This window comes from Leopardus geoffroyi, chromosome A3, assembly GCF_018350155.1.
Source record: "Leopardus geoffroyi isolate Oge1 chromosome A3, O.geoffroyi_Oge1_pat1.0, whole genome shotgun sequence".
Lineage (NCBI taxonomy): Eukaryota > Metazoa > Chordata > Mammalia > Carnivora > Felidae > Leopardus > Leopardus geoffroyi.
In genome coordinates this window covers 82,679,082-82,698,720 of record NC_059336.1, presented here as the reverse complement: position 1 = coordinate 82,698,720, position 19,639 = coordinate 82,679,082, and the positions used below count along the sequence as shown (strand labels likewise).

The 19,639-nt window shown below is 40.4% G+C and overlaps 2 protein-coding genes across 5 annotated transcripts in view; one reads left to right on the top strand and one right to left on the bottom strand.

The window, feature by feature from the left end:
- The window catches only part of RAB1A (RAB1A, member RAS oncogene family), a 31,267-nt gene extending 19,317 nt beyond the window's left edge, over positions 1-11,950 (top strand). The window contains exons 3-6 of the mRNA XM_045446256.1: positions 3,982-4,077; positions 7,875-7,970; positions 9,521-9,652; positions 10,134-11,950. Of these exons, the coding sequence (XP_045302212.1) occupies positions 3,982-4,077; positions 7,875-7,970; positions 9,521-9,652; positions 10,134-10,331 (522 nt within the window). The 3' untranslated portion in view covers positions 10,332-11,950. The remainder of the gene's footprint in view (positions 1-3,981; positions 4,078-7,874; positions 7,971-9,520; positions 9,653-10,133) is intronic.
- The window catches only part of CEP68 (centrosomal protein 68), a 28,270-nt gene continuing 18,515 nt past the window's right edge, over positions 9,885-19,639 (bottom strand). For 2 of the 4 annotated variants that reach the window (XM_045446251.1, XM_045446255.1), the window contains 3 exons: positions 19,386-19,482; positions 15,870-16,042; positions 14,131-14,975 (listed from right to left, as the gene is read on the bottom strand). In XM_045446251.1, the coding sequence (XP_045302207.1) occupies positions 14,952-14,975; positions 15,870-16,042; positions 19,386-19,482 (294 nt within the window). In that variant the 3' untranslated portion in view covers positions 14,131-14,951. Of the gene's footprint in view, positions 10,087-14,130; positions 14,976-15,869; positions 16,043-19,385; positions 19,483-19,639 lie in introns of those variants that run through there. The other 2 variants (XM_045446253.1, XM_045446254.1) reach the window with 2 other exon arrangements.

Genomic DNA, 19,639 nt, shown 5'->3' with positions numbered 1-19,639 from the left:
AGCTGCCTTCAAATTTAGCATGTTTTCCTTCTCACTGTCTAGGTCATTGGTTCTCAGAGTATGGTCCAAAGACCCCTGGGGATCATCAAGACTTTCTCAGAGGGTCCATGAGATTAAAACTTTTATCCTAATAATACTAAGCCATTAGTATTTACTTAAGTAAGTATTTACTTAGTATTAAGAGAAAAGACATTTGCCTTTTTCACCGTGTTGACATTTGCTCTGATGATGCAAATGCAGTGGTGGGTAAAACCTCTGGTGCCTTAGCACCACATCAAGGCAGTGCTAAGTGCCAAACTGTACTCTAGTCAAAATATTTACTTGTATTTACTCATGGGATGGCGGCAGGGGGGTCAGGGGGTGATTTTCACTTAAGAGTGTCTTTGATGAAAACAGTGAAAATGATTAATTTTTAAAAGTCTTGATCCGTGAGTATTCTTTTTTAAATATTCTGTGTGAAAAAATGAGAACATATAAAGCACTTGAACTGCAGACTGAAGTATGTTGGTTGTCTTGAGGAAAATAAAAACACTTGTATAGTAGTTTGAGTTGTGAGCTGAACTAGCTCCTTTTTTCTTTTTCTTTTCACTTGTTTCTTACTTGAAAGAACAGCTGACAAACTGTAGTTATGTAGAATTTGGTGGTATTGGGCAGACATTTTCTCCAATGTACTGAGACTGTCATTTCAAGGAAAATAACTGATAGCATTTGCTGTATGTAATGAAATTTAAGCTTTCAGGGGAAAATTAGAAGTTTAGAAAACTTGAAATTCACTGTGAACTTGACAGCATGTCATACTTGACTTTTCTGATTGACAGTATTAATACCACTTAAAATATATGTTATATATATATATATATGTATATGTGTATATACATATAAAACAGTTAATGAAACCAAGGAACCAAGCTAAAGAGCCACCTATGTTTTATTCTAAGGAACTACTAGAATAGAGCATAGGTGGCTCTTTATCTTTTGTGAAAATATTTCCTAATATGGAAACAAATCAGGAAAGAAAAGATTATTAATTTGATTGCATTAAAATTAATGTCAAGCACTTAAAAGTGTTAAAAAACCAGTGATACTAGCAAAAAAACATACATGAGGAGGGGATATTCTCAATATATAAAGCAAATGTACATATTAGTATGAAAAGGATATTTGTCATAATGGGAATATGGGCAAATAACATGAATGAGCAGTTCACAAAAGAAGAAATAAAAATTGACAAAAGTTCAATTTTATTTGTAGTTAAAGACTTTAAAATTAGGTAGTACTTTTTATTAGATTGGCAAATATTAAAATCAGGAATCATCCATAATAGTAAATCAGCAATCCTGGGTATGTGGGAAGAATCTGGCATCTCTTGATGAAAATGGTTATAGCCTGAGGTGTCTGTTTCAAAGAAAATCCTCTCTGGGATGCCTGTTGATCTAAGCCACAGGTTTCAGTACTACCCACCTACATGGTAGCATTTAAGCATTTAAGAGAATACTGATTTCTGGGCCCCTAGAATAGAGATGAGCTGCAAAACGTATAATAAAGAAATGTACAGGGACATCTGGGCGGCTCAGTCGGTTAAGTATCTGATTCTTGATTTCGGCTCAGGTCATGGTCTCTGCAGTTTGTGAGTTTGAGCTCTGCATTGGGCTCTGCACTGACAGTGCGGAGCCTGCTTGGGATTCTCTCTCTGCCCCTCCCCTGCTCTTGCACACTCGCTCACTCTCCAAATAAACTTAAAAAAAAATGTATAATAAGCTATGGGAGCACAGAGGGAAGAAACTCTAAGAATTGGCCAAGGAAGTTGAGGAATGTTTGGACAGTCAGTATTGCCTGAACTCAGAATTGAAGAATGAATAAAAATTGTAACCCGGGGACTGGGGATTAGGAGGTATGCAGAGAGAGATGTTGAAAATTTGGACAGAAGGAAGAACATGTGCAGTGACTCAGAGGCATGCAAATAAGGCACATGTAGGGATTTATAAGAATTCTAACAAAGCATTCGTAAGTATTTCCATCAAAGCATCTATCATGTAGGAGTGCTAAGTGAATGTTCATTGCGCTCATTTTGTTCTCTGTCCACTTTCGTAGTATCTGATATTAGACAATCAATTAAAAACAAGTAAGATTTTTAAAACGTTTGTTCATTTTGAGAGAGTGTGCATGAGCTGGGGAGGGGCAGAGAGAGGGAAGAGAGAATCCCAAGGAGGCTCCATATTGTCAGTGTGAGCCTGATGGGCTTGTGTGGGCTTGATCTCACAAACTGCATGTCTAAAAACTGGACATTTTGCGGGGCACCTGGCTGTCTCAGCTTGGTGGAGCATGTAACTCTTGATCTCGGGGTTGTGAGTTGGAGCCCCACATTGGGTGTGGAAATTACTTAAAAATAAAATCTTAAAGAAAAACTAGACATTTTATAAAGTAACAGTGCCATTGTGAGCTTACAAAATGAATAAATATCCCAGATTGTCTCAGAAATGTGGTGTCACAGTTGGTTTGAATCAGGATTCAAGCATGTTCTATACATTCCATTTGGTTGTTTGCTGCTTCATCTAAGTTGTTCCAACCTCCTTTTTTATTTATGTCTTTTACTTTTTGCAGAACCTGGGTAGTTGTCACATAGATTTTCCAACATTTTAGATTTGTCACTTTGCCTTTTTGTGGTGTCTTAAAACTTGTTCCTTTATCCTTCTTGTTACAGTAATTGGAAGCCCCAGAACCATGCTGTTTTTATGGTAGCTATGAGCCCCATGTAGTCACTTGAATTTAAATTAATTAAATATGCATAAAATTTACAATTCAGTTCCTTGTTCTCCATTAGCTTAGTGGTAACTGTATTGACTAGCAGTTTGTAGAACCTTTTCGTCACCAAAGAAAGTTCCGTTTGACAGGGCTGCTCTTAATAGATTTAGGCCCATCTTTGTTGGCAGAATACTTCATAGGAGTTACCTTGTGCTTGCTAAGATTATTCAGTGAGTTTAGGTGGTGATAGCTTGATCTCTCCTTTCACATATCTTTTCACAAACATTTTCAGTTACAGAGAAAAAAAAAGTTTTGTTTCCATTCTAAATAAAATGTCATGGCAGATAATTGAGAAAAATAGGTGTAATTTTAAAAGTTTATTGAGTTAAACATTGTTCACGCAAAAACTTGTGCATAGGTGTTCATAAAGCAACATTATTCGTAATAGCCAAAATGTGGAAACAACCCACATGTCCATCAACTGATTGATGGATGACAAAATGGCTTATATCCATACAATGAACTATAGTCAGCCATAGAAAGGAATAAAGTACTGGTACATGCTATAACATGAATGAACCTTGAAAACTTTATCCTGAGTGAAGGAAGCTAGACATAAAAAGCCACATATACATGATTCCACTCACATGAATGTCCAGAATACACAAAGCCACAGGGACATAAAGTGGATTAGTAGTGGTTTCTGGGGTCTGGGGGAGAGGAGGAAATGAAGAGTGACTGCTACTGGGACAGGGTTTCCTCTTGGGGTGATAAAAATGTTCCGCAATTAAATAACGGTGATGGTTGCACAAGCTTTTAAAAGTCATAACTAGGAAATAAAATTGACTTCTACAAAAACGGAAGAAGAGAAGGACCTCCTTCCTTTGTGGCGAATATATTGGATGGAGGGTCATGGAGGGGAATGAGTGTTCTGCTGATTAACAATTAGAAACATCACTTGTAATCATTAAAAATATGAAACCTTTTTCTATATGATGTATGTAAAGAATTTGCAAACAGATGTTTGATAAAATTAAAGAACAGCTATTAAGAAAATCCTAAGAAGAAACTATTAAATAGTGCATTGTAATCAGAACGCAAACTGAGTATTGGGATGGAGTAGCTGTTCTCAACATGTTATGCTTTATAAACTTTATCAACTTTATAGATAAAAGTTGAAATTGTATTTTGTTATTTACTTTATTGAACATTAATTTTATTAACTTTTTTTCCCTTTAGGATGATACATATACAGAAAGCTACATCAGCACAATTGGTGTGGATTTCAAAATAAGAACTATAGAGTTAGATGGGAAAACAATCAAGCTTCAAATAGTAAGTCATTTTTAGACTAGAATTTGTTTTGGAAATTATTTTGGTAAATTTAGAATGTATTTGTTATCTTCAGAATCTCATGTACCTATGGTAGAGTGGGAGAATCAGAATTGTTTAGGTTAAAAACGTTTTCTCTAAGATTACCTTCCTAATTGAATTTTCTGTTCATAAAGCAGAGAAATACATTTTAAGTCAGATTTGGTCCTAGTTCTTTTTCTTGTGTTTTTATCAGGGGGCGGGAGGAAGGGGGGTCTAAGTTGAAGTTTACCTTGTCCTAATAGTGAAAGTAGTTTGAGTATTTTCTGATGCCTTACCGTGCTGAATACTGTGGAACATTAAAAGAAACGTAGGAGAGGGTCTTCATATGTGGCTTAGATGAGGAGTTTTATTTAGTTCTTTTGTATTTATTAGTTTATATGTACCAACTCTGTAGAAACAATTTTATTGGAAAGGAACTTAGCTTTTCTAACATGTTTCATAGCTCAGAAAATTAACGCCAAGAGATTTAATGACTTGCCCACAGTTACTGGCAGAACCGAGTGACTCATTGCTCCCTTTTTTCAGTATTTGGTGCCCTTGTGGCATCCTAGTCCGCTCATCCATCCTTCCATCCCCAACCCCGAATTAAAAGTAGGCAGTTGTGGTAGTTCAGGTATATCGGCTTTGTATGGGTCTGGGTACTGCCAGTGTACACATCAGTGGTCTTTAAAAACATTAATTTCTGAGTGTCTTTTGGTGTTGGTGTAGAAAACCAGTGACTGCTGCTTTTCTGGATTTGGAGTCAGAAAGAAAACTTGGATTTATTGTCTTCGTTCCGGTATTTACTAGTCAGTCGTGTATTTAACTCACTTCAACCTTTTTCCTGGGACTTCCCTCTTCTATGACCATGATGATACTTGATTTACTAACTCATAAGGTAGTTGTGAGAACCAGACCTAGTAGCTCTGTGTATGTGGATACAATAATGTGTGCGAAAGGCCTTTGTAAACTTCTGGGCATTATGTAAATGTTACTGGTGATGGGACATACCCAAATAAATGGATGTTTGATTCCTTCTTGTTTTTTTAGTTGCTCCCTTTTCTTATCTGCCTTTGATAGCAATAGCTTTAAATACTTTCAACCAGTGAACAGATTACCTTCTATATTGATTTTTCCCATTGTATGTGGAGTGCCAACTTTATACTTGGTAGCACAAAGACTGTTTCAAAAAAGAAGTACTCAAGCCTCTAATCTAATTACTGGTGTGAAATGATTATGTCATGTGTGATCACTGGTTTCGGTAAGCTTTGAATGTCTATTTGTGAAACATTCATTTATTATGACTCTACCGGGCTAGAAGGCATCTTACAGGTCATTCAGTCTTCCTTTCATCTTCAGTAGGAATTTCCTTTTGCTATCTGGTGCCCTTTTTTTTTTTTGAACACTTCTGGGAAGCAGCTAGTTCTGTTTATAAATAACTTCTGATTGTTTCTTTATGTTGAGCTAAAGCCAGTTTCCTTTAATTTCTCTTACTCCTCTGCCTTTTGGAGCTGCCTAAACACGATTAATTTGTTTTCTGTTGGCAACCTGCGCTCTTTAGATTGGTCTTATCACAACCTTCTACCTCTGAAGTCAGTCATTCCTTTCTGGAAGCATGCTTCCAGAACCTTTCACAATTTGGATCACTCTTGCATGATAGAAGTGCCTTTTATTAAGGTACGATTCCTAAAATCAAATATGAGATAAGAGTCTAGCCAGTGTGGGCTACATGGGCTAAGTTTTCTTTTGATTTGGACTCTGAATTTTTTCCCCCTCTCCTGCACTTCAGGACTCATGCCCTTTCCTCATAATTAATCCATTCAAAAATAGATACGAGGTTACAGAGATGAAGGAAACAGAGCTCCATAGGAGGAGATTCCATTTCAGTGAGAGAGACAAATATGGAAAAATCAGTTACCCTGTGATTATGAGGGGTTATGAGAATTATATACTAAGGGTGATCAATTAGAGAGGACGGTAGGTACTGTTAGGATGAAAACTCAGGAGTTTTCAGAGTGGCAAGGAGAGCAGAAATTTTACTCTTTGGACGTCATTGCTTCGACAGTCACAGTTATTTGTTAGCATTTATTCAGAAACAATTTCTTCCTTTTCTTGTCTAACTTTGCTATGTTAGTGAAAGGGCTGGTGGAAAAGGGAGCTAAGATTTTGTTGAGCAGCTTCTATAGTCAGGCTAGGCAGTTTATAAACATCAGTTCATTTAAACCTTTTAGCAGTTCTATAAGGTGATCTGTAGATGAGGAAACTGTTAAGTGACTCTCCCTAGTGTTAAATAACCAGGAACCTAGATTGGAAGTCAGGTTGGTGTGACTCCAAAGTTCTTGTTTCTCCATGGATATCCTGAAAGACTTTGAGGCTCCTTACTTACACAGCATATCTAAATAGTCTCCTGCACGCTCCAGCTTAGTACTTTGGACAGAAAAGGTAATGAAGCTGTGGTGACTTTTTTTGGTTTGCCTTAGATTAACAGTTTTAACATCTTTTCTTTTTTTTTTTTTCTTTTTCTTACTGGAGCATGCTAAAGTAAATTACAGACATCATATTTTACTCCAAAAATACTTGAGTATGCATCTCTGTTTTACTATTTTCACCACTTTCACATCTAACAAAATTGACACTACTGCCATAATATTCTCTTAATATCCGAGCTGTATTCACATTTCCCCAAAATTGTAACTTGTTTTCAACAGCCCTATTTGGGCTGGCTCTTTAAAAAAGGAAGTGATTTCACTGAGTGCTCCCGAACCTTTAGTTTTGCCATTTAAGACACTAATGGAGATCAGTATAAAATTCATGAGCTATATAATCCAAAACTTTACAATTCCCTCCCTTAATTTAAAGGCTGTTGCATGTTAATCTCCACTTGCTTTAGGCATCAAGTCCGTTTTTGGTTTTTGTTTTCAATGGTAACAATTCCCATTTTGCTATTTCCCCATCAGTCAAGGTGTTATTTTTACCAGGTGCTTTCAGTGGGGTAGATAGCTATTCTGATTACACACATATTTTAAGAAGATGTCATTGACTAGGAGCAATTCAAACAAACTTACTGTTTTTCTTAAAACCAAGGCTTTTAAAATCTAACCATTGAGTTTGCCTCTTGGTATTTTTAACAATTAGTCTTTTAAACCCAGAATCTTAATGTTACAACATAAGCATTTGTTTTCATTGTTTGAGTCTATATGGTTGAAGTGTGGCAAATGGCTCTTAAAATGAGTTTTCTAAAAGTATTTAGAATCATCTTCTTTACATTGTTTTTCCCAGGACTGAGATAGTATCTTCCTGAGATGGTTAAAGTGCTATTGTGACTAGTAGTTATCAGAGTTAGGTCCTTTCAGTGCTTTTCCATGAAGGTAAAATGTCCTAACAAGTGATTTTGTCTTATTTGTGAGAGTATACTGTTCAAGAGGTGTTAGGCTACTAGCTTTCCTAATCAGGTCAACCTGTCCGCCTTCATACTAAATGCCTTGCACAGTGCTAAGGCTGTAGGAAGGAATATCAAGAGAATGACATAGTCTGTGACTCAAAGAACTCATCGGGAGCATTACCACAAGCTGAAGTATTGGCACAACCTTTTCATCCTGGACCTTCAGGTATTTGGCAATTACCATGCAATCTAGTAGTGTGAGCATTGAGGGTTAACGTTCCCATGTCAAATCTTGATAATCTCCAAAGCTGCGTAAACAAAACTGTTCTCCCTCCTGCCCTTTCCCCCACCTCTTATTTAATGGAACTGTTTGGATTTCTTGATTGTTTTATAATAGTGGGACACAGCAGGCCAAGAAAGATTTCGAACAATCACCTCCAGTTATTACAGAGGAGCCCATGGCATCATAGTTGTGTATGATGTGACAGATCAGGTAAGTTCCAGGAGGAAGTCGTGTTACAGTGACAAAGTAGGAGGTTACTATTGGATAAATACCAGATTCTTTTACTTTGTGTATTTGGCATCAGTATTATTTATAGGGCAGAATACTTTGTCCACTTCCAAATAAATGAGTCATATAAAAAACATTTATTTTAGAGGCACCTGGGTAGCTCGGTTGGTTGAGTGTCCGACTTTAGCTCAGATCATAATCTCACAGTTCATGAGCTCGAGCCCCACATCAGGCTCTCTCTCAGCTGTCAGTGTGCAGCCTGCTTTGGATCTTCTGTCTCCCCTTCCCCCCCCCCCCCCACTCTTTCCCTCTCTCAAAAATAAAATAAACATTAAAAAATACTTATTTTAAAGCAGTACTTTAAAAAGGAACAACAGGTATATTATTACTTTTCTCCCCTCTGTTATACTAATAAATTGACCAACCAACCAAAATTTTGTATTTTCCTTTAGCAAATAGAAAACTTAGTAATTGGTTTTACATTTGCTTGCAAGGGACTCTGCTTATATTTATTATGGACTAATAACTGATCATTTTGACAAGAGTTCATAGGGAGCTGTGGATTGTTTGGTGTATACTGTGTTCTTGGTTTTAGCAATTAGTAATTACTTAGCAGCAATTTGCTAGTAATTTAGACCTCTCAGAGTTGCCAAAAGCAAGATTAGAGATCTCTGCGTCTGCAGGATGTGGTTCAGAAATAGGATGAGCTAGAGGACGATTCTTTTAAGAGGACCATGAGGATCTAAAAATTAGTTGTTACAAGAAGGTAGGAAGGAGGGTGTAGAGAAGGTGTGAATAATGTGGTCTGAGGGCCATCATTGTTCTTTTGATCAAAAAGAAAATTTCAGGGTCTTTTTTTTCTATCAAAGTATGAAAAATAAACTTTGAAAATTAGGATTTGTTTTTCTTGCGTCAAATATTAAGTCTCATCTCAACTATGAAATCATAGCTAATTAGGAGATAACTAGAATCATAGACTTTATAGAGTCCATGCCATTAGAAATATTGGGGGAGTAGTATCAACAGGAAAACAAAGAAGTGTTAATTAAAAACGTCTCTAGTCATTACCATGAAATACTTAAATAAGAAAATCTCCCTCCCCTAAATAGGCTTGTGGGAAAGGAAACAAGCATCTTTACCTTGGACTCATTTATTTAATAATACCTTTTGACATCTCTAGTATTAACACGTTAGGTAGGCTCTCTTGTTCATAAACTAAAATTTGATCAGATGTCAAAACACAAGATTTTATAGGTGTTTTTAAGTTGTTTATTCCAAAACAGATCTGACTGTAGTTTAATGATGAACTGTATTTCCCTCCTTTAAGCTTTCACATTCTAATGTCTTATGCATATATGTATAGTCATTGTAATATATCACTTCACTTTCTTCCCAGCACTTTAGTTACTGTTTTGTAGCTAGACTTGTCTACTTCTCCTCAGGCCGGGAAAGACACTTCTGTTTTTACGTGCTTATTTAGAGCAGTTGTGTCCAGACTGTATGATCATTCTTAAAAATGTCTGTCTTCTTAGGAGTCCTTCAATAATGTTAAACAGTGGCTGCAGGAAATAGACCGTTATGCCAGTGAAAACGTCAACAAGTTGTTGGTAGGGAACAAATGCGATCTGACCACAAAGAAAGTAGTAGACTACACAACAGCAAAGGTAGGTTTCAAGTTTGATTTTTCAAACTGCATTTGAAGGTGTTCAGTTTGAATTATTTATGTATGGGTATGGAGTCCCACAACAGCCACAACCATTTACAGCTTTTAAAATACGTGCACTGGAGAGGCATCTATCTGGTGGCTCAGTCAGTTAAGCACCCAACTCTTGATTTCTGCTCAGGTCGTGATCTCATGTTTTGTGAAATTGAGCCCCGTGTCAGGCTCTGCACTGAAAGCGCAGAACCTGCTTGGGATTCTCTTTGTCCTCCTCTCTGTCTGCCCCTGCCACACTTGCCTTCTCTCAAAGTAAATAAAAACTTTAAAAAAATAATACGTGCAGTAGCATATGCTGATAATGGCAGTGCGCATAGGGTCTTTTCAGATTCAGCAAACTTAGTCCTTCCTTTACTCCCCGTTTCAGATGACAGAAATGCACTAAGTGGAAGAAACTTTGTGTTAATTAAACCTTACTATTCTCTTAGGAATTTGCAGATTCCCTTGGAATTCCATTTTTGGAAACCAGTGCTAAGAATGCAACGAATGTAGAACAGTCTTTCATGACGATGGCAGCTGAGATTAAAAAGCGAATGGGTCCTGGAGCAACAGCTGGTGGTGCAGAGAAGTCCAATGTTAAAATTCAGAGCACTCCGGTCAAGCAGTCAGGTGGAGGTTGCTGCTAAAATTTGCCTCCGCCCTTCTCTCACAGCAATGAATTTGCAATCTGAACCCAAGTGAAAAAAACAAAATTGCCTGAATTGTACTGTATGTAGCTGCACTACAACAGATTCTTACCGTCTCCACAAAGGTCAGAGATTGTAAATGGTCAATACTGACTTTTTTTTTATTCCCTTGACTCAAGACAGCTAACTTCATTTTCAGAACTGTTTTAAACCTTTGTGTGCTGGTTTATAAAATAATGTGTGTAATCCTTGTTGCTTTCCTGATACCAGACTGTTTCCCGTGGTTGGTTAGAATATATTTTGTTTTGATGTTTATATTGGCATGTTTAGATGTCAGGTTTAGTCTTCTGAAGATGAAGTTCAGCCATTTTGTATCAAACAGCACAACCAGTGTCTGTCACTTTCCATGCATAAAGTTTAGTGAGATGTTATATGTAAGATCTGATTTGCTAGTTTTTCCTTGTAGAGTTATAAACGGAAAGATTACACTATCTGATTAATAGTTTCTTCATACTCTGCATATAATTTGTGGCTGCAGAATATTGTAATTTGTTGCACACTATGTAACAAAACAACTGAAGATATGTTTAATAAATATTGTACTTATTGGAAGTAATATCAAACTGTATGGTGATAAGTATTGTTTTAATTCTTATGGTTAAAGGGAAATAGAGCCTTGCATTATACTCAAAACAGCCATTTGTGTGTGCAACCAGGGCACTGTAGACCTATCTTAGAGCAGCATCCAATATGCTTTTCAGATAATATATCCAGTAAATGACCTAGGGAGGCTTCTGTGCTGTGTAGGGATTTAACCAGGCTTAGTGGTTCAGGGAGACTAAATTATATGGAAAACAAGTTTAGAATGTATGCTATCTAGTCTCTTATCTCTGATCCTTCTCGAAAACCATTTGAAACGGCTTCATTGATCAACATTTTTGTTAATTCTTCTGCGGTAGAGGTGAAAAGCAGCACATTTTTCCTAACTGGCAAGTGATCAGACTAATGTTGTGTGCTGATACTGTTTCTTCAGTGCTCTGAGTCAGATGTCAACTATCTTATCCTCCACAACTGTATAATTTAGGTTGGAGGAGAGTTAAAGCATTAAAGTAGAAAGCAGGAAATTTACTATTGATTGCCCTAATTTTAGGAATCATATCCCTAAAAATTAACCAAGAACACAAATGCAGGGTGGGAATGATAAATGAAAACAATGTATTTATTTCAGTGGAATTTTGCACATGTGAAAAATTTTGTTAAAGAGCCTAAGGTTTGTTTTTATTGTGGGAAAGAAAAATCTTTTGCTAACGATGGCATTTTGAGGTGGTAAAGTTAGAGATGGTTTCCTTGGGGTTGAAATAGCAGCCAAAACATTCTTAGGCGCTTAGGATGTGGCTGTTGGCAACACATTTTACGGTGGGATCTTTAATCCAGTGATAAAATTTTAACTAAAAACAAGCCAAAAATGATAGGTTTCTTTATTTTCACTGAACAGGCAATTGAAATACATGGTACAAAAATAAGTGGTAAGATTATTGTAAAATGAAATGGACAGAATATTCAATTTAATTTTCCATCTCAGAATTTCACAATAAAATCATAGTTTACTTTGTATTATAGATGTGCTTGTTGGATCTATTCATCCTTGCATAAGGCAACTGAAAAATCCCTCAAGTTACCAACAGTTATGTGGGTGAAGTTGTGTTTTTTTCGGAAGTTTGTTTTTTGCCTTACTGATACCGTATAGAGGGGGAAAGAATTCAGAAGCTATTTCCTAAAACAGATGAATAATACAAATGTTAGTGTGATGCTATGCACTTCAGTTTATACAGCAAGCTGTTCCAACTGTCAGCTTACTGGTGAGCTAGCAAGAAACATTACATGAACTTATTTTAAGACGTAAGCATATTTACATACTTATTTAGGTCTGAAAATCTAGTGTTCTTTCCCCCACAGCAGTCAAGACTGGGCTTCCCGCAAGATGTCTCCGAGTACAAACACTTCAAGTAATAATTTGTTCATTTAATAAGGGGAATTCCCACTTGTCATATTTTAATGTCAGTGGCTTCCATGAATTAGCTATGGGAATAAGGGAAGTGTTCTAAGCCTGATTGGTTGCAATCTCTGGGAAGTCCTTGCAGAACGATAGCCATTCTGGCCTGAGCAAAATGTCCCGTTCTTTGACTTGCGACTGAAATTGCCTTTAGCATGCATGCTGCCACTGCAGCATCTTTTAGGTCAACCCTACTTTATGTCCTCAGTTAAGCTGAAAAACAGCCCTGTATTGATACTGTCTCCTATCTGCAGATGAGCCTAGCCACGGAGCTGCAACACGAACCCAGGACTCGAAACCGCCAGTCCAGCTCTTAGTACTACCACTTCCCCGTGGACTTCAATCCTACTGATTTAAAAGGGACTACTAGGAAAGTTTACGACAGGTAACTATGGCTATGTCAGTGCAAGCTAATGCTGTCCTTCAGGCTCATGTGTACCAACTGCAGTCGGTGCAGTGGCCAGCCGGGCTCTCTGCGAGTCTGACCCTGCCACGTTTGCCCATGGAAATGCTGCTGGCAGCACCTTCCTGGGATGAAACGATTTCAACCTGAGTCTTCAAGGTGGTCTTAAACTGCTTATAAGCACTGCTAAAGATATAATTAACGGTTTTGTTGATACTCTTCAGTGGCATTCATAGCTAGGTCCCGAGTATCTTCAGTCACACCTTATTTCAAAGGAGATAAACAAAAGTATCTTAGATCCTATTTCTAAGTAAAGTAATACTTTCCTGGGAAACGGGTTATTCCAAAATAAAATACTCTGAAAATTCCTGTCAGGTGAAGCTGGTAATTATTAGGCTGGATGGGAACAGAATGGCATACTCAGCATTCAGTTGCTGTATCATTGGCCAGTCTGTTTCTGTAGGGTTGTCATCTTAGGTTTTTTGGTGAACCTAATAGAAACTGTCTCTCATATACTAGCAAATAGGTGGGTTTAACGCCTCAGGGCTATCCCGTAACACTCAGTAGAAAGGCACGTACCAATTTATAGCCACAAAGAGAAGAGAAAATAGATCAATTCAAGAACAGAGGCCATTAGGGGCACCTGGTTTGGCTCAGTTCATGAGATCAAGGCCCACGTCCGGTTCTGACAGTGCGGAGCTTGCTTGGGATTCTCTCTCTGCACCTCCCCCGCTCGTGCACATATACTCAGTCCTTCTCTCAAAAATAAATAAACATTAAAAAAAATTAAAAGAACAAAGGCCATTAGACATATCTATCGTTCCTAAGGAAATTTTACATATAGAATTATTTGCTCTGGAGGGGTTTTATCTTCTTAAATCTCACTATGGAACCAAGATTAAAGGCCTGAATTTCTTTTAAAGAAGGTAATTTTGTATTAAATGTTCTGTTCTGAGGAGTATCAGAAATCTCGTGAGAATAATTGTTCTGTCACCTTTAGATTTAAAATGATCTGTGCATTTTTTATAAACATAAGCTCTTCCTTTCTTAAAAGAACCCTCCTCAAATGAGAATCTGGAAGGAGTTTGAAAAAAGATGTTTAAGTGCAAAAAATCCTTTCCATAAGTCCTAGCCCACCATAACGCTACAGATATGTGGCGGGGGGGGGGGGGGGACATGCTTTCTTCCGTGTTCATTCATGGCACAGGAGAAATGTTTTAAAGGTTGTTTTTTGTTTTGTTTTGATTTTTTGCAGAATTGGTTACCAGCAATAGCTGATCGTTTTGCTTTAAAAAGCTTTACAATTGATGCTTTAAATGGTTGATCCATAGATTTTTTTTTCCCCCTATTAAGTTATGTATCATGCAACCAAACATTTCCCTTTTTTCCTTCCCTAGTGACCGCACGCCCTTTTCTTCCCTGATCTTGGACTGCTCTTCCAAGACAGAGTAGGAATGCGTGGATAGACGCGTCCACCTAGAGGTGCCCTTTAGGTGTGGATAATCAGGTCCATAGTTTTGCAAAGCTCAGTAGCAGTTCCCTATGTCTGACACGTTTTCCTTTAAGATCTTAGGCAGGCAGACAGAGCATTACTAAGCCCCTAAGATAACTTAAAAGGTGTCCTAACAACCCAAAATAATTTGAGAACTATTGATTTGGAGACTTAAAGTCTCTTCTAAAATCTTCAAGGGGGATTTATAAACCTAAGCTTAAGTTTATGAAAAGACTCAAGTTCCTGGCCAACCATTCAGTTTTTTCAGTCTCCTGGGTCTTCTGGTATGCCTGAGAATTCCATGTATTTGGTACCTTCTCTCTCAAACAAACCTTCTTTAAATGACCTTTATAGCAGGTAGACTATTTTAGGAGCTCTGCTGTTTTTAGCTGGATTGAAGGGGATGATAGGCCTGTAAGCCTTATTAGCATTATTTTATCAAAAACTGCAAAGCCACATGCATTTGTTGAAAAGCACCAAAAGGAAAACCTTAGTTTGGAAGGATTCATTTTAAATAAAGATAGGAACTCAATAGCCCTTACTTCAGGGAAGAGAAAGGCATTTTAAAACTAGTTACATTAGAGTTAAGTTCCCCCTGTGATTTCAGTGTTATAAATGGCTCTTACAAGGGCTTCCTGAAAGCTTCCCACCAGCCAGGTTTTAGCCGACAGATTACATCTCTGCTTTAGAAGATGCCTGAAAGAGAAAGAGAAACATTTTTACAGGCAGAATGCAGCAGAGGAAGAAAGGCCACCCACAGGCACTGTGTTCATTTTAGAACTACAATGACTGTTGCTCAGATTTCCTTGATGCAAGTACAGGGCCTCCCTGCCCTGGACACACCTGGAGTTTATCCTTTACTTTCACAGTGAAGTCTTACCTAGAAGGTCTGTGAGTGACGCACCACATTTTGGTTGCAGGGGAGGAAGTTTCAGGGAAAGCAGGTTGGGCAGTGGTGGCCCCACACTGGGCACGAACCCCCTCTGCTCTCAGCTCCTTTCCCTATCATTCCCTGTTGGACTTTCCCAAAGATGAAAAGAAAGTTGTACTGTTAAGTCTCCAAGGCACGTTACTCCACCTATCCCCTAGCCCTTTTTAGAAGAGAGTTTGCAGAGATCATTGTTGGGAAGGGAGGGGTGAGGATTTATCAGTAAGTTGCTTGAAGATGGGCCAGAAGAGCCTCCAGAACAGGCAGCCTGAGAATGGCCCTCTACTGGAGACGCAGACATATAAAAAAGTAGGCACAGAGGAGTTCTGCCACTGTTGTCTTTGAGGGGTTGGAGGTGAAGGGACTGCCACGGAAGTGCGAGCATGGGGCACCCTAGTCCTTAGTGGGCAGTGGGGATGAAACGGAGTTAGTGGAAAGCACCTCAGTGAGCCAGCTTCCCACAGGAAGACCCCCAACCTCTTCCTGGCAATGGCAGCGTCTCCCTTTTTCAGCGTCTGGGTCTTCTAGCATCTCATTGTTTCAGTCACTCTTGGTTCAACAGTCTTCCAAGAGACAGTCAACCTTTAGAGCAGGAGCTCTGTACCCTCACCTGGCACTGGGGTCCAGCAGACACGTTTTCTTCTCTCGGGTTGCCTACTCACCAGACTAATCCCCTTCACGTCGGTGCTCCTGTGTGCCACTGGCGTGTTGTCAGGGATGAGGGTGCAGCCAGCCAGCATGTCCAGGGAAGCTAAGATGGCATCATACAGGCGATCTGCATGGCTCTCCAGCTCACTGGGCTGCTTCGAGATCCTCCCGAGGACATCCTTTAACACTAACAAATGAGGTTCAAAGCATTTAGGCCAAAAAAAAAACCCCCCCAAAAAAACCCCAACACCCAACATGTAAGCGTGTTTTGGAAGAATCATATATAAGCGTGCAGTGTTTTACACAAAACAGGAACGTGGCAATAGTTTCAGGATGTCCACTCTTTTTAACGGTGACTCTCTAGGGACTGCTGTTTGTTGTGCTGGAGAATCTGTGGTGTTAACTTATGATTAAAGCGGAGCAAAGAATCTCACTGGCTTCACTCTGGATTTACGTAATTCACCAAAAGGCACAGAAACAGGGTGCTCTGGTGACTGGTTATCATCCTCTGACCTTTAGAGTTAAGACACAGGGCACACCCAGACCCTACGGGGCAGGAGGCTTAAATGAGACGAAACAATATGCCAAGATTAGGACACTGGGCCCCGCTGCCAGGTTCCTAACAGCTTCTACTGGCTGGGGAACTGTTACTTGGCATGTATGCAGCTAGTCTGGGAACGTATTTGGGAATGCTCGTGAACCTTTTGTGGGCCCTAAGCGAACAGACTTCAAAAGAAAATTACCTGAAAGCAGGCTAAGTAAGACAAGAGGTTAGTAAGGCCAAGATTTCCTCCCACAGGCCAAGTGTTCATTTGCGGAAGGGATAGGCTAGGTTCAGAGTGCATCACACACAGCAGGCTTGTTTTTCTCTGAGAAACCTTATTTCCTTTGTGAAACACAAAGGCTGCTTTAGCTTCCTGAGCCTTTATCAGCTGTGTTAACACTCTCTCTGGTTTCCTGCTACAGCTGCAACATCTGCCAGCAGCGGAAGGGAAAGGGGAAGCTGCGTATCTGCAGGGGATGCTGGCAGACGGGTGGCAGGAGAAGGGACATGGGCTCGCTGTGCCGAGATCAGGCCCCCGGGGAAGCCACATGAGTGCCGTGTCATCTGGGCGGAGTGCCGTCCTGGCGAGGCCTGGCGGAGGAGTGCGGCCAGGGTGCACGGCACAGCTCGTCTGTAAGAGCGACTGGGCTGGATTTTCCCCTCCAGACCTTTGCTCAGTCCTCCTGTGTGTTTGTCGGAATTCGGGGACCTTTATTTTTTTTTCTAAACATTTATCTTAGGATGTTAGAGTATTTGGTTGGGGCCAAGTAAAAGGAAAGCTGGGAGTAAGAATGAAGTAATCTTTCCCAGTAAGACTTTCCTGTTTTAATTGAACACATACACACAGGAGCCTGAATCGTCACCACTAAGGAGTGTGGGCTCCAGAAAGGACTGGCGACACGGACACCCAAGCACTGAGCCTAAGCGCAGCGAAAAGCCAGCTACCCACAGGGAGGCCTCGGCAGGAGGCTGAGACGGACATTTCGGAGGGGGGAGTTAGTTTGGTTCTTGTCCCTACAGTTGCACTGGTGATTGCAGAAGGAAGCAGGCCATGAAACTGGGTAGGAGTGCTTGTGCCCCGGCTCTACGGACTCTGGAGGTGCGCCCCACAGAGAGCTAACCAGTCCCACACATAGCTGGAGAAACCCTGTGCACGTCTAGGGCAACTTGTGATGTTCACACGACACCAAAGTTCCTCATTAGTCCAAGCCAAGGACGGGAGGGGCAGTGTGTCAATCTTAAAGAGCCTGCGCATGTATCTGAAAATCACAGAAACCCCAAATGCCTTACTTTGGCAGTAAAATACCTTTAGACTCCTTTTGAGACAAGGGCAAAGTGAAATGTTATTACAGATTAAGCACCGAGAACTATTACTGGATTGGTTTTTAAATGAAGGTCAAAGAACCTGTAGTCTTTTAAGAGGCCCACTGTTCCATGCGGCCTCTGGGAGAGTTTCCTGGTATGGAGGGCTTTCCCTTCCTGCTCAGGCCCCTGCACTTCCAGACACAGCAGCGGGGGAGTCGGCAGAAAGGGGTTTGAGCCAGGCTGCCACTCCTGGTGTGGTCTCAGGCAAATTCACAACTCCGAGGTGAGAGTAAGAAGAGTACCTATCTCACGAGGCTGGGATTAAATGGGGAAAAAAAACTGGTACATTAACTACTTCAGTGTCTGGCACACTGTTCAGCACGATGCTGATGTAACTACATGCAGCAGAGGAGGCTGACATACTGAATTCTGCCCCAGTAAAACCCAAAAAACCCTAGTGCAAGAGCCAAAACAAAGGCCTCCTGAGGGCAGGGGATTGCCAAGGGCTCACATAATTCACACCGGACAATCCCCGCTAGAAATCCTTCAGTAGTTCCCTGTCCCATTGAAACCCTTCTGCCTGTTCACAGCTTTCAACCCTGGTCACTTTTCTCCCCAGGGGAAGAAATGTCTGGAGATATTTTGGGTTGTCACAACTGGAGAGGAGGTGCTACTGGTATATAATGGCCGAAGGCCAGGGATGTTGCCAAACATCCCGCAACACACAGGACAACCCTCCTCACAAAGAAAGTATCATGTGGCCCAAGATGTTGATCATGCCCAGGTCGAGAAACCACCCTATACCACCTGCCTAACACGAACCCACCGCTGCTGGTCAGGACAGTGCCACCTCACTGCCTCTCGAGCCCGAGGGCCCCGCCCAGCTTTGACAATGTGGTCTGTTCCCGGGATAAACCACACCTCACTCCAAAACTGAGGCATAATCTACATGGGCTCTTTCAGCTCTTGGTTGTTTAGTCTTCTAGGAAATGAGGGGCTGCTTTGGCGATCCATCAGTTCTCTGCTTTAAAGCTAGCATTCCCCACCTCATCCTCCCCATCCCATCTGCCCTCAGCAAGAGCAAGGCCGACTGTAAATCCTTGCACCCTGCAGGCTTAGGCATACTCTTAATGTCTGTGACCTCACATTTTCCTAAGTGGGGAGCCCATCCTACAGAATGAACTTGAGCTTACTTGGTATACCACTATCCACCTGTCCCTCTCTCTCATCAATTCACTTCTTCCCTTAGTCTGCTCCCTTAGAACAGACTGACTGCTCTCAGATGCTGAAACAAGTCTTCAAGGCAGAACACAAAGCAGATAACCAGAGAGGGGTCCAGCCTGTGCTGGGATAGGAGTGGAACCCCTGAGGGCTCCCTACTGTGTATATCCTACCAGAGAACCAAAGACCGCTGGATTAAAACCAGCACTCCTGCGCAGGTTACTACCAGGAAAAGGTAAAGTGTGTCACTCTTGCAGGCTCCAGGCCTTCTACTCAACTTACCTTTCTGACCGTGACTGGTTCCCCCTGTGGCCGTGGGGCAACGACAGTGGGAGGGCCGCAGCCACAGGAATCTATGGCAGTTGGGGGGAGGGGGGTCTTTACCAGTGACAGTGTGGCTCCCTGGACCTGCTGCCGAGGAATGGAGCGCGGGCTCAATTCAAGTCTTCAAGCATCTCACCTGGGGTGTTATCCAACAGGCACTGAAGAAGAATCTCCCCTTTCTGTAAGACACTCTCAGTCAGGGACTGGTGTTCATCTATATCTTTCTTAAATTGCTTAAAGCATATGAGAAAATAAAGAAAAAAAGCTTCGTTACTATTGTTCTATAAAACTTACTCAAAATGATCCTCTGCAAAGGTAGTTCTATTCCCCTCTAACCTGGAAGACAAACCCACTCGATCTTCAGAATTCCCCAAGTAAACAGTACATTAG